The sequence below is a fragment of the Rhinolophus sinicus genome, chromosome 4 (genome assembly GCF_057876585.1).
Source record: "Rhinolophus sinicus isolate RSI-liver-muscle chromosome 4, RSI-T2T, whole genome shotgun sequence".
Lineage (NCBI taxonomy): Eukaryota > Metazoa > Chordata > Mammalia > Chiroptera > Rhinolophidae > Rhinolophus > Rhinolophus sinicus.
Window position 1 is genome coordinate 112,616,333 of NC_142504.1, and position 14,657 is coordinate 112,630,989.

The 14,657-nt window shown below is 35.8% G+C and overlaps 1 protein-coding gene across 2 annotated transcripts in view; it reads right to left on the reverse strand.

Annotated features, from left to right (window-relative positions):
• Positions 1-9,301: 9,301 nt before the first annotated feature.
• The window catches only part of CD226 (CD226 molecule), a 64,825-nt gene continuing 59,469 nt past the window's right edge, over positions 9,302-14,657 (reverse strand). For both annotated transcript variants that reach the window (XM_074339860.2, XM_074339861.2), the window contains exon 7: positions 9,302-13,226. In XM_074339860.2, coding sequence (XP_074195961.2) covers positions 13,113-13,226 — 114 coding nt within the window. In that variant the 3' untranslated portion in view covers positions 9,302-13,112. The remainder of the gene's footprint in view (positions 13,227-14,657) is intronic.

The following is a 14,657-nucleotide window of genomic DNA, read 5'->3' on the forward strand; positions in this document are numbered from 1 at the left end:
TGGGGGCCACACATTTCACAGAAACTTTACACAAGGGGATTCATTTTTTAAGTCCCCAGGTTTTTCTTCTGATAATATTGTTGTACACATGATATTATATTTAAAATGCAGAAAAGTCCAAAATAACTGTAACCCAATGGTTTACTATTCTGATGGGGGAATAAAAACACATCTTTCATTTATTCATTGAATGCGTAATAGGCACTCAGAATTAATTTATTGATGCAGGTTGCAAATATTTATGAATTAATAGGTTCTGGCCACAGCCACAATTTGAAATTAATGAAATAAGAAATATATATTTACTTATATGCTAGGGAAGATGTTGTTTGATAGAGCATGTGAAATAAAGTGAAACATATTTATTAATAGTAAATGTCACCTTTTTCGCCACGTAGACTAGTTCTCGTATCTTGTACAATTTTTCTTTCTCTTCTTTGGGCAATTATGTTTGAAAATCGTTATCACCTGTAAACTGGTCAGCCACTATACTTTCTGTCCAATATAGAAACAGTGGGCTGATAAATAACTTTATACTGTTAGCAATTTCTACAGATCCAATTTATTGCATGTGGTATTTTTCTAGTAGATATTAAAAACACATCATAAAAAAAACATGAAGTCTGCCCCTCATTCTTTGGCCAATATCTCAGAAACTGTTAAAAAGCATGAGTACCTTATTCCCTAGATTATTTGAGACACTTCCTAAAATGGGCCGTTAATGATACAGTGAAAACAAGCTAAGCAAATTATATTCTCATAAAAAAACGGTAGGCCAGTTTTGATTATTATGACACAGCACAATAAATGGGCAGTATACATTCAGTGGGGTTGAGCCTAAAAGGCCTATAACACTTCACGTTATAACAAATATTATGCTAAGAACTGCTCAAAGTGAAAAGTATGTGTTTTTCTCCAATTCTGTTAACATACTGTGCCTGTTGCTATCTTACAACTTCAGATTACTTTACCAATAATTAACTATACTTTACAATGCCCCCAACCTCAGCCTTCTCAAAATAGATAAAACTTTGCCTCCTAGACATGCATCAATAATTGCAATAATCGATGATGTGTCACACAAATGAATTCCTAGCCTACGAAATTTATGGAGTGCCCTTTCCCATGGAGGGGGTACAGAGGAGGACAGAAACTAGTCAGGAGGACAACCATTTAGGTAAGATTGGAAAGACTCCAATGACATGTCCAGCGTAACACCTTCCTTACATTCTAACTTCAGCTCCATGTCCCAGGTCACCTTTACTAGTTCCACTGAGTACTAAGTATGCAAGTTCCACGGAGTACTAAGTATGCAAGACGTGGTTCAGTTACCACACAAAGACAGCACGTTACCAACAAGTGTGCTCCTTTAGGTTAGTGAAAAGTATTTAGCGCACAACAATGTGTAACAAAATCCCCATGGTAACATGTCTCTCCCGCAGCGTGAGGCTCACGTTTGTATGGTCGAGCACTGGAGTTTCAACATGAAGATGTAGTATCAGTGAGGTTGGCTGGGGGCTCAGTGTGTCAGAAGAGATCCACAGTCTCATGTGTGCGTTCTCTGTAAATGTACTTTGAAAGCTTAACCCACTTTTTCTGCCTGAAACTACCACAAACCCTTCCTTTCTTACTAGAGAATGTGACCCTTTGTTGTATCATTTCTACAATTTATTACAAGATGAGGCATTAGATAGTTAAGACTTCCATGGAGATTTGGGGCCCATTTTCTAGACAAGCAGAATGTTAGCTAGCTCTGGAAGCAATCATGTAGAAGGAAAGTCGGATTTTATGTTCCGCTCGGGACAAAAGCGAAACCCATGGATGGTGTAACTTATTTTCAGGAAAGAAACAGTCAGGAATAGGTTCCCCTAGTTCAGGCTGCTGGTCCGGGAATGTTTCCTCGGCTCCATCCGGTCCCCCAGTGAGATGTAATGGGACTTGAGAAATGCCACATGGCCTGTAAGCTCATAGGCCCTGTACATGTAAGTGGTCTCCTGCGTTTTTCAGATGTCCCTAACTCTTCCTGGATGCACCAACGACTATATCAATAGAGAGACTTTATGGGGCAACTCATTAGACGTGTTGTGGGTCATGAATGGTTGGCATAAGTGTTACTATTTTTACATTGTCATGCAGTTCTTTGTTGGAAATTTCAGAATTTTCCTAAAATGATAGTAAAACTGAAAAAAAAATTAAGTAAGTGTCGATGTTTTGTATTCCTACTAATTTATCATGTTGTAATTATGAATATTATTTAGGGACCTTTATTACTCTGTAGGACTTTGGTTTAATTATTTGTGGCATTTGTCACAACTCTGTTAAAGAATTAATAACATCAGGGCTACTTTTTTTTTCTTCCGTGTGAACTTTGAAAAACTTCCATTTCAAATTTGGGGAATGCTTTTTTTACATTAAAATACCTTACACGGCAAGTTTTTCCTTATACACCTCAGTAGGCAATTATTTAACTGAAGTTTAGATAAATTAGAAATAAGTTAAAATTACTAAATATGAAAACCACATTTTACTTGTGATTTTCATACACTTTAATTTTAAATTTTTAATTTTACACTTTTCCCTAGTGTAAAATTTTAATATCTTGTAAACATTTAAAGGAGAGGAAAAGCACACTTGTAATAGGAATATGTCAACTTCCTCCTAATAATTCTGTTTACTAAGTTTGAATTTTACTTCACCTTCTATGTCTGCTACCCTAACCCATGTTCCAGATTCCAATTTGAAAAGGAATAAATGGATTTAAAAATTTTTAATTTTATGTGGGGCTAGTTTCAGTAGCTGATACAATTAATGTTCTCAATCTGTTCTGTGCTTTCGGGATGATTTTAGACTTAAAAAGAGCATAAATCAACCCTTGTTGTAGACCCAGAATTGTGTGGCAAATGAAGCAAGGCATCTACCATGACTGGGTGGTTGTGTCTATATTGGAATCTGATTGCTGTCTTAATTCACCCACGTGACCCACAGCCTCAGAGGAATTGCTTATTTTTCAGGCATCCAAGATTTAAAAATGCAAATTCAGGAAAAGAAGATCAAGACAATGATTTGATTTTCATTGTTAAAGTCACTGCAGGTTTTCTCTCAAACAAAGCATCGTGAGGGGCGTTTATGGTTTTTCAATATCATTCACTACTTGACAGAGGGGCTGAAAGGCAGGGGAAATGAAGAATAAAATAATAGTATCTTGATATTCAATATGAATCAGAAATGAACATGATATAGGTCAATATGAAATAGTTTGATTAGTCAAATTCTGATTTACATATCTATTGCATAATACAAGGAACAATGCTTATTCTTCTTTAAAAATATATGTCCACGGGTGGAGCGGGGGAAAAGAAGCTCCAGATTTTTGTGAAGACCTGAAATAGAAAATAGAGATTCTTTCCAGTTCTATGACACTGTATTATTTTCCTTATAGCGGTCATTGTGTGAATCACAGAAACAAATCAGTCTGCTCCCTGACAATAAATAAAGTGAGAGCCAGTATCATCTTCACTACAGACCACAGGATACTTCCCCAGCACCCTTTACACACACACACACACACACACACACACACACACACACACACACACACACTTTTGACCTTTGACCTATTCTATTATGTCGTTACCTTTTCTTAAGTCCACACAGAATTATCCCATCTTGCAAAATCCTTATCCCTATGAATCTTCAACATACATTGAATTATGGTTATATATTTGCTTTCTGTAAATTCTTTTAAATTAATTTATATACTTTGTGAAGTCTTATACTGTACATTATAAAGAGATGTCATTTGTCATTGAGTAAATATAATGTTTATCATCATTTTGATAAAAATAACTTTGGATGCTAAGCCCTTGTTAAGAAGTAAAATACATTACAAATTTGTTCCTATTGGAAAAATATGTGACTTGATATTCTTTATTTTTAATCACAATCTACTCCAGATAATAGTTTGGGGACATCTATACTTAAATACTAGCTGAGCTACCTTTTGGAATGGAATGTAAAGAAATTCTGTCCCTGGAACCTAAATGTAAATTTCTGGCAGAACAGAAAATATTATAATAATGAGGCAATAATAAAATTAAGAAATTAAATTGTCTTTAAATCCGTCTTGTGTGATTTTTCCCCTTTGGCACAAATACATGAAATACACAGTTAAAGAATAAACTTTTTCTGAATTGATGGTCTCTATACTTCAATTCTCAATAGATAAACTAGTCTATTGTTATTAACATCTTAGTCATAATTATAAGAAATCTGATTGCTGCCAGGAGGATCATTTATAGTTGTGCAATATTAAAATTCCCTCCATTGCTTCAAAAAAAGGTAGCAGTTCAAAAATACTATTTTACAGCACAACTTTGCATGATTGAGATTTGAACATCTAAACTGATGGTTTTTACCCAGGAATTCCTGAATATTGTTAGCACTGTAATATTATATGAGCTCCTTACGTTTTTATCATGTGATGAATTGTAACTATGTACTTAAACAGAATACTGACAATCATATTCTGCAATTCTAACGTTTAAAATGTCAATTATTCCTTTATTTATTGGCTTGCTTATTTTCAAAATAAAGTAAAAGAAGGCCCTTTATTAAATGTAAGATTACTGAGAATTTATTATGTATTTCCAGTGTTTTCCTAACCTTATATTATAATAGAATATCATTTTTATTAGGTTGACTCTGCTTTGGTGGGATCATAAAATGTTAATATTGGAAATGACATTGGAGAGCAACACTTTGATTTTCTAGTGAAGAGGCATCCAGAGTCTTAAGTGGCTTTTACAGCATCACACAACTGGAAAACAGCTTTTCCTCTAGCACCATATTCTCCCTCTAATAAGGAAAGGAAATTACAGCAAATGAACACTTGGTAGACAAATATCCAAGATCAAAAGTGAAAAGCATGCGGTCATAACTGCACTAGGTACCAACGACTTCCTTATTATTTCCCATCCCATAATCTCAAAGACGGTCAGTCACTGAACATTTATCAAGCACTTACTACCTGCAAAGCATGAGCAAAGGGCATGCAGTATCTCCTGGCTCGTGGTTCTCCCTGCCTTCCAATTCCTTTTGATGTGCATCAGGGTCAGGAGGGAGCTCTGACTGCAGAGGGGTGTGTGGCGTTCCCTAGGAGAAGACATGGTGGTGGCTGTGGATGAGGAGTAAGGGAAGGCAAGAGAGCCCACCTTCATGAGCTTGTTAGGTCCTTTCCTCTGAGGCTGTCTCTGCGTTCGTCCCTCCCTCCTCCTCCCTCCTCCCCTTGGTTAGACCTTGTTGGTTTTGGGGTTGTTGTTTTTTTCAATCACAGGGAATTATTATACAGTATTCATAGGCTAACATAACTCCAAAACAATCTCTGGCTACTCAAATTGTATAAATTTTTTTAAACTCTTTTTCTAAAATTCCCTATTCCTCTCCACACAAACTTACACATAAGACAAATATATACTTGCCCTCATTTTCTATGTACATGTGAATTATAGATATCTGTTGTACATAGTTTACACTCTTCTTAATATTTGCAAATGTGTGTTATAAGGTAGCCAGAATATACATAGTATTTTAAAATCCAATTGAAGGGGTCAGCCCGGTGGCTCAGGTGGTTGGAGCGCCATGCTCCTAACGTGGGAGTCGCAGGTTCAATTCCCACATGGGCCAGTGAGCTGCACCCTCTACAGCTAAGATTGTGAACAACAGCTCTCCCTGGAGGTCGGCTGCCATGAGCAGCAGGAGGTAAGCTGCCGCGCTACCGTGAGCGACCCACCGATGACTGGTGACCGACTGCCTCAACTGGCTCATAATACTAGCATGGGCCAAGGAGCTGTGTCCCACACAACTAGACTGAGAAACAAAGGCTTGAACCTGAGGTAGGGGGAGGCAGAAGAAAGGGGGGGAAATCCAATTGAAAATAATGGGGCAGACGGGTGTCTCAGTTGGTTAGAGCGCGAGCTCTGGGCAACGGGGCTGCAGGTTTGATTCCCACATGGGCCAGCGAGCCCTGCCCTCCGCAACTAGAATGAAGTCAATGAGCTGCCGCTGAGCTCCCGGGTGGCCAGATGGCCCAGTTGGTTGGAGCACGGGCTCTCAACCACAAGGTTGCCTGTCAAGGTTGCCTGTTTGACATCTCAACTCCCACAAGGGATGTTGGGCTGCACCTCCTGCAACTAACAATGGTAACTAAGATTGAAAGGACAACAACTTGACTTGGATGGAGCTGATGAATCCTGGGAAAAAGACACTACTGTTCCCCAACAAAAAGTCCTGGAAATACACACTGTTCCCCAATAAAACCCTGTTCCCCTTCCCCAATAAAATCTGGGGGGGGGGGGGGAAGAAAAGAAATAATGGAATCTTCTAAGAGCTGGGCATTCAAATTAACACTGTGTACAATTTAGAGTCACTTGGGGTGACATTTGACATCTCAGGTAAAATCAACACTGCACACAGCACCAAATGATCACTATATTCGTGAACAAAATGGAATTCCATCCTTCATGTCCTTCCTAACTCTTCTAACTCTTCAACAGAGATGTAAAATGTAAAATGGTCTAGCAAGGCCAATCAAAAAGAGAGAGAGGACACAAATTACTAATAGAAATAAAATATTTCTTGGCCATGCTGTTAGTGCCTTGATTCCTCTTACCCAGGAATTCTTCTAACTCACATTTACCCCTTGTGCAACTAAACCTTAAAATAACTAATGTTAAATACATGTGACCAGGGAAACTCTTTTATTCCATTTTAGCAGAATCCAAAATATGGTTATTAAACCTGGTGCCTCAGACTTTGTTCTGTAATCAGTGAGTGTTCGTGACAGTTCCTCTGATATAGCTTTTGCTGGTTGAGTAGACTTGACACATCATTGTCTTCTTGTGGCTTGTGATTTATCAAAGGAATTTATTACCTTTTCCTTCTTTCAGGACTAAAAATTTTATGAAGCCAATGCTGATTTGAGCATAGTCAGGGAAACTGAGTATCAGGTCCTCATCTTCAGATTGCATTATATATATTATTTGTACCCAATTTTCATGTACCATAAAAATTTTAACAGCTGACTCTATTTTGTCTCAATTGTCAATTGGGGTAATAATATTTATATTGCCTTCATCTTAGAATTGTTTCAAGAATCAAATGGACGAGTATAAGAAATTGTTTCTAAAATTATAGTACATAGCAGAAACATATAATGATATATCTTGTCAATAGCTAAACTTTACAATAGCTAGCTATTCACTAGCTATTGCAATAATGATCAGACATGAAAAATTATATATATTTCTTTGTACATTTATGTGAGCTAAAAAAAAAAATCAGAATTTGCTCCTGATGCTCTCATATCAATAAAAAGTAAGGTAAATCAGCTCAACTGAAGCCAAATGGAAAGCCGTAATAAGAGATTGTAATAACAGAGTTCATTGGAGAGCTCAAAGTCTCGCCCAGTCAGCTGATTGAAGAAGAATGGTCGTATTGACCACAAGTACTTTAGAATACCTGGAATAAGGATTGTAATGAATAAATTAATAAACAAAAAGATCATCTTAAGAATGAATTTCCAGGAAAATACAAAATTAGTTTAGATTATTTAAATTTTGAAGAGTGAAGAAAGTTATCAGAGATGCTTAAGGTTCATGTCTTACAAATATGGTTTGGCGCCACACTTCAGTGATTTGGAGAATTGTTGCTTGATATTTTAAACTCATGAGAACTTCATCCAGAAAAGGCGTTTGCTTATTTGAGCTCATCTAAAAGACTGACACTGCCTTCCCACTGCTTTCTTTCTTTAATAAGATTTGTTTCTATAGGTCAGACGGCACTTAGTATAATTTCTTGCATTTTAATTGGCAGTTTTCCGTTTTAAAAAAAATGGACAAGGGTCAATTTACATGGAATTTTGGAGGTAGTATGTTACAAAGAAATTGATATTTTGTGTAAAAATACATCTGTCTACACATAAGTGGCAATTTTAAAAAGTCAATGAACAAAGTTCAAGTCTACAAAAATATGTGATATGTCTATTATTTGGATGATTGGTGAATCCTAGTATCCAAATCCAATCTCCATCATGTTATTAAAAATGAACTTTGAACCATTATTCCAAGACTATTGACTGAAAGTGTTACTATAGATACTAATTTGAATTTATTTATGCACCACTTTATTGCAAAACAATCTTGGATGTATTTGGGTACATCTGTAATAAATGCAGGTATTGTACCAGGCCCAGAACTTATATATAAAGTCTTACCATTAAGAAAGTGATCACCAAGTGAGGAGAGTGGCCGAAGTTCTTCAGCAATCTTGGAAGGAAAACCACGTCGTGTATGTTATTTGGAAAGTAAGTGATACCTACCTGCTACTGTGGAAGCTTACGGGGCAGATACTGTTTCGCTGATGTCTCTCAGGGACACTGATTCTGGAATATGTGAGGCAAATAAAAGCGGGTTCAGATCTCGTCCATGTGTTGGGGAGGTCAGTTTGCAGCACAGTGTTCCAGGTGGAGGACTCAGGTGCACAGTGGTAGTTGTGTTTCCTGCTGTGGGGCCCACTGGAGTCTCCACACTGTCTCCGTGTTTTCCAAGCTTATTCCATTGTGTCCTGGAACTGCTATGCACAACTTATACTATTCAAATTAATTAACTTTATTTTTCTATAACATAGCATCAACTTCCAATGCTTACAACCAATATCCCCAACTTTGACAGCCACAAACCCAAATACAGCAGGCTTCTTATTGCTCCTTGTTAATGCCACTGATTAAATACTTATACTCTGAAACCTCATATCCTTTTGCAGTGGGAAATTTTCTAGAATTGATTCCAGGTTTTACGTTCCTCTCTCTTCTTTTTTCTGGATGGAGGGAGTCATCAGGATAACAGGTATGCAGAAAGAACAACTACTTATTGGCCCAAATCCTAGTTCTAGGGTAACTTTTTTGGAAGATGAGATTGTGCGAATATCGTGTATCACAGAGCTCTGGACAGATCATTTACACCATTGGTACAGAGTCTGAGATAAATTCATGGTAAACAGTAAATTTTAAAAAATAGTAAGCTAAAAGCTAAATTTTTAGCTCTAGGTGAGCAAAAATATGTAGGTGAGAAAGTTATTTTTACCATGTGATTCAACTGAGAAGAGTATTGACACGGTCATAAAAAAATAAACACCAAATATTGAAATACTCAAATTTTAATACAAATATTCTGGAAGGATTGGCATATGAGAAAGGTGTTCTCATGTGCTTAGTTTCTTGGGAAGAAGACGTCAATAAATCAATAAAGAATGTCTGAAATTGAAAAACAAACCTGATAGTGATATTAGAGCACTATTCAGAAAGTTAGAGAGAAATTAAATCATCAGTTAGAAGAAGTGAAACATTTTATCTCAATGGAGGGAAAACCGGAAGGGCAGGTAACTATTTCTTGCAGAAAACCCTTGTACAGCACTTTGACTCTGAACTACGTGCACTTATAAAGTGCATCAATGCTGCATTGAGATAGAAGTTACAAAGTGTCAGTGGTTTGAATTGTTTTCTGCATTTAACTCTTCATGTTAACATTATTTTATAGAAATTCTTGCCTAATATTCTTTGATAGCAAATGAAACAAATAATCATGGAGCACTGCATTTTATTCATGCAAACAATAGAATACAGTACATGGAGGCAAACGTTTGCATGCTCTACAAAACCAAAGAGTCTGAAATTATACATAAACCTGGAAAAAAAATGTTCTAAAGAAGGTAACTGTTTAACATCATTCAAACAGGATCAACAGGCAATAAATGGGAATTATTCCAGATACTTATCATCCATCCTCCCAACTTAGATCTTGTCTTACAATACCTTTCATCACAGGTAGTTAGTGCTTTAAACCCAGAAAAACATAATATGTAAACTAACCTTGAAGATTTATAGAATTTCTTTAGAAAGCATTGCAGTTAATCTAGAAGTCCCAATTCTGCCTGTTAGATCAATAGAAAAAAAATGTAGAAAACATTTTTTATTTTTCAGATAAATGTGTATAAGCCTAGAGATTTGGCTTGGAATGATTCCAATTTAAAAAACCAATAAAAAAAATACACCAATTTATGCAAAAGCATGAATGTGAGGGTCAATCCTTTCTAGACACTACATTCTAACAGTCAATAGCAAAGATGATAAAATAATGGTGTTACATGTTTATGTTGTTTTGTATTTTTCCAAGATATTTTCTTACCACTGTTGTGGAAAGAAGCTAAATTTTGTATTCACTTTTTATTCTGTGGATCTGTGCATCTCCACCTATACTTTATAAGCATCTTAATTCTACAATATCTTTAACCTTGCTGAAATTTCATACAAGCAGTACAAACATATAGCACATTATTATATATCAAGGAGACATAATTCTGATGACAGTGATTTCTAATTACAATGTGGACTCCACCAATTTGGAAAATGCAATGCAGGTGTGGTTTTCTCATTAATATAGTTCTATATAAACCAACATAACTTGGATGTTTATAATTGAAGTAAACCTACTAAAATTATTTTTATTTCACTTTACCTTGTAAAGTAATAATCAGTGTAATCTATATGTATTTTACTAATAAACTGCTTTACCTAAAACATTCTATAAATTTGAATATTTACTAACTAAACATCACAGTCATCTACCATAAGCATGATTACAAGTTAATGAAATTTCTATTCCACTTTCTCAGCATGATATAGGCATTTAAGTGATGTTTCAGGGTGTCTCTGATGATGATATAACAATACCTACTCATGGTAGATTAATTAGATGCAATTTTTCCCTGACAAAATTATGTACTCCATAATGACATTTAACAAACTTACCTACCTTATCATGAAACAATAATTCCCTTTAATTGGTTACTTTAACATAAATACTAAAATAATGGTATTTGAAGGAAACACAAATTCTTGTTTAATGTATTACATATCACTATAAATTATATATGCAAAAAAAAGAATCTTAGGAAGCAGCTTACTTCTTATTAAGTAGCACCTTGCAAAAAAGATTTAAAACATAATTTAATTCAATTCCAACTTTTTATTCTGTGGATCTGTTTTGATCTCTTTCCTTCGTAACAACTAGAACAGTAGCTACAAGAGATTGGGGGAGGGGGTATATATATATATACATATTATCATATACATCATATACTGTATATAGTAGAATATATATACAGAGGGTGTCTAAAAATATATATATATATACATTTTAAGAAAGGAAAAAACGGTATTAAAATTGTAATACTCAATATATACCGATAACAAAAGATGAATGCAAGTCATGTGCCTTCCAACCTTGTTACACCAATCTGTTCATGGAAACACCACAAATCCAGATATAAAGATCTTGAAGCACACAAAATAAAAATGAGTGCTGACTCTTCTTGCACGTACGTAACTCCAACTGGAAAGTAGTCATTTTAATTTGTTCCCTTCTGACACAGTTAGGGGCATTCACAATTTCTGTAATTCACAGAATAATTGCACTGTTTGGAATGCACAATATTTAAAGCTAAAATCATGAAATATCCACTGACATGCTTAAAATTGTAAATTACAGCTTAGAATTTGTCAGGACAACATGAGAATTTGGTTTGGGCTCACTTAGACTATCATGAAAGTCTACAACTTTGATACTTTAATCTTTGTGATGAGTTTTTCAGAGAAGAGTAAAAACTATTTGAGACGTGAATAATCACTATGTTTGGCAATGCCCATTGTGGTTTCAAGGTGATCACAACCATTGTTTAGGCCCAGAAACACTTCTCATTGTTTGCCTCCACCTAGCGTTTGGACAACGGCAGACAGGGCCTCTAATTGTCCTAAGTGATATCATTAGGTTGTCTGTGGCCAAACTGTGAAGCAGGACAAGTTTCTCACTGTATCTTGTCATCCTTTGATCCCTAGAGCCTCCCTTACACTCCTTTCCCTCTCATTTTTCTATGCTGCCACCCCATATCACCACTTCCAACTATCACGCTTTTTCTTGTATTCAGATTTCACACAATTATGTAGAAAACAAAACTAATAATGCCTAGGTACCTGATGCTTTTGATAGAATTTATATATTAAAAATAATTCTCAAAAGTAGAAAAAATTCAATATCAAAAACATTAAGTTATTACCGGACCATCTACTATACTTGCTCATAAGACTAGGCCAGGGATAGTGGCAAGAATTCAAATGGAATCAAAGATTAATTTATTTGAGAACAGAAAGGGAAGAGATTTCCCCGTCACACATATTTTCCCCTTGACTATTCATTTATTCGATTGTCAAGTACTCTTCTGGACTACATGGACACAGCAGGTTTTAAAGTGGGGGGGGAGAGCTGACCAAGATCCCCCTGCATATTTTCTTTCCAGTCGATCAACAAGAGATGTCTTGGAATGTCATTGCAGTCCAAATTTGTTGGTAGCCAGCCCAGTTTCCAGGCTCCCCTTCCCTCTTCTAACAATACACTGAATTTCCCATAAATGTGTTTTGGCTCCACTCCTAGCTCTAGAGGTGAAGAGTTAATTGACTAAAGCCATTTCATCCTTTCTGGTGATGCTACCTATTTAATGATAGACAAATAACCAAATTTGTTTGTTCTATCAGATAACTAAACTCTCTACCAGACAGAAATAAGGATTGTGAATTGCCAAGAATTGTTGGCAGCCATCTTGGAAACACAAGGGGAAAGCCTGAATGAGCGTTCGGCTACCACCAGTGAACTGGTTCCAACACCATCGAAGGGAATCCAGAAACTGGTTGAAGCCCATACTTAATTTTAGACACAACATTTAAGCCCTGATAAAGAACCCTTGCCTGAAGCTTGATCTGCCCTAGATTGCTTGATTATATGATTCAGTAAGTTTCCTTTTACTCATTTGTATAAGCTAATTAGAGTCAGGTTTTTCTGAAATGTTTCTGTTAAGAATGTTCTCTAGGTAATGTAGTATTTTTCTTATCAGATAAAATATATTTGGTCAACTGGTATTCCAGGTAGACACTGAACAGTGGCAAGAAATTGTATAAAGATCCATGTACTTAACAGTCCTCAAAAATTTGCTCAGATCAAGGAAAAATCTTAGACTCTAGGGTTTGGTCTCATAGAGAAGGCTGGGTAGTTGACATAAATATCCTCTCTTGCACCTTCCGACGGTTGACTTATGGAGATGGGACTTCTGTAGTTGTTGGATGCCTAGAAAGACAGGCAGAGAGGGGGTCAATAATTCACTGTGTGTCAGCGGCTAATAAAGACACTCAGAACAAATCTCTCTTCAATTCAGCCACAATATAAGTCAAATTCCTATTACAATTAATACCATAAAACATTCTCTTCGTTGTATTGAACTTCTGTGAGAACTCACCTTCTTGACTTGCAAGGCTCTCGGTGAGATGCAACAGAAGCCCAAGTCTAGATAATCATCTGCTGTATTGGGCTCTTGAAATTACCCTTTAGATGTAGAACTCCCTCCCCTAATGTCAGGCTAATTTGATGAGAACAATTATTTTCATTTTTTATATGGGAAGTCTAATATTATATTTTCCCATAGTGGGTACCCATTAATTTCTGTTGAGTGAATGTCTTAATAAACAATACTTTTAAAGTATGGTGTCCTGACTTAACAACTGAACACAATAAAAGAAATTAAGAAAATAAACTGACTCATTTTTAAGATGATGCTATGTAATAATTAGAATGGTTTGGGTGCTTGCAAGGACAAAGCAAAAGGAAACTTCCAGTGTCATTGTTACTTATATAGACTGCCCCCCCCCAAAAAAAAAAAAAAAAAAAAAGAAAAGAAAAAACCCAAAGAATTAAGTCTAACTTCTTTATCTTTCGCAGTCCAACTTAATGTCTAATTTTCTAATCATCACTCAAAATACAATTATTCTACAAAAGCCTGAAAAAATTGAAAACATAATGTAGGAAGTTGGAAAGCTCCTTTCCTCTGAAATTCACGGCAGCAAATTTGGCTTTGGATTGGCTTGAGTGGATAACAGCTAGTGACAAAGAAGGAATCCAAAAATTGTCTATGACAGAGCATTGCTTTATTCTGTGCCGGCGTGGCAGGTGAAAAAAACAAGACTTCTTGAGTCTTTACAGTTGGTGCCAAGAAGCAAGCCATGAATCATTCAGGAAAAAAAAAAAAAATGTTTTGCAAACAGTAACTACTTAATAGAATAAAAAGTTAAACTGATAGAAGTCTGAAGCACACATATTGAATTGTCAGACACTGTTTGGTACTTGGCATTTTGGCCAAGTGAATCCAATTGTGAATAATTAAATTGAAGAGAAATGGATGTAATTGTAGATAATACTCAGGGAAATGTCTTATTGTAAAATTTTGTAAACAGAATAATATGTGTTAAAGAGAATATTTGGCCTACAGTGGAGACAGTGAGCATGAAAATAAGTACCCCTCTTATCTGCAGGTGCAGAAGGAATTTTCTACTCTTTCAAGTAGACAAAAAGGGCCAGGAGGAAAAAATGTCACAGTTCATCAGACTTCTGCAGCCCATCCAAAAAGTCATTAGCTCTATAATCTCAGCATCCATTTATTAATGAATGAATCCATACATAACAATAATGAACACATTGGACTATGTCCCTTTTGCTTCTTGAATG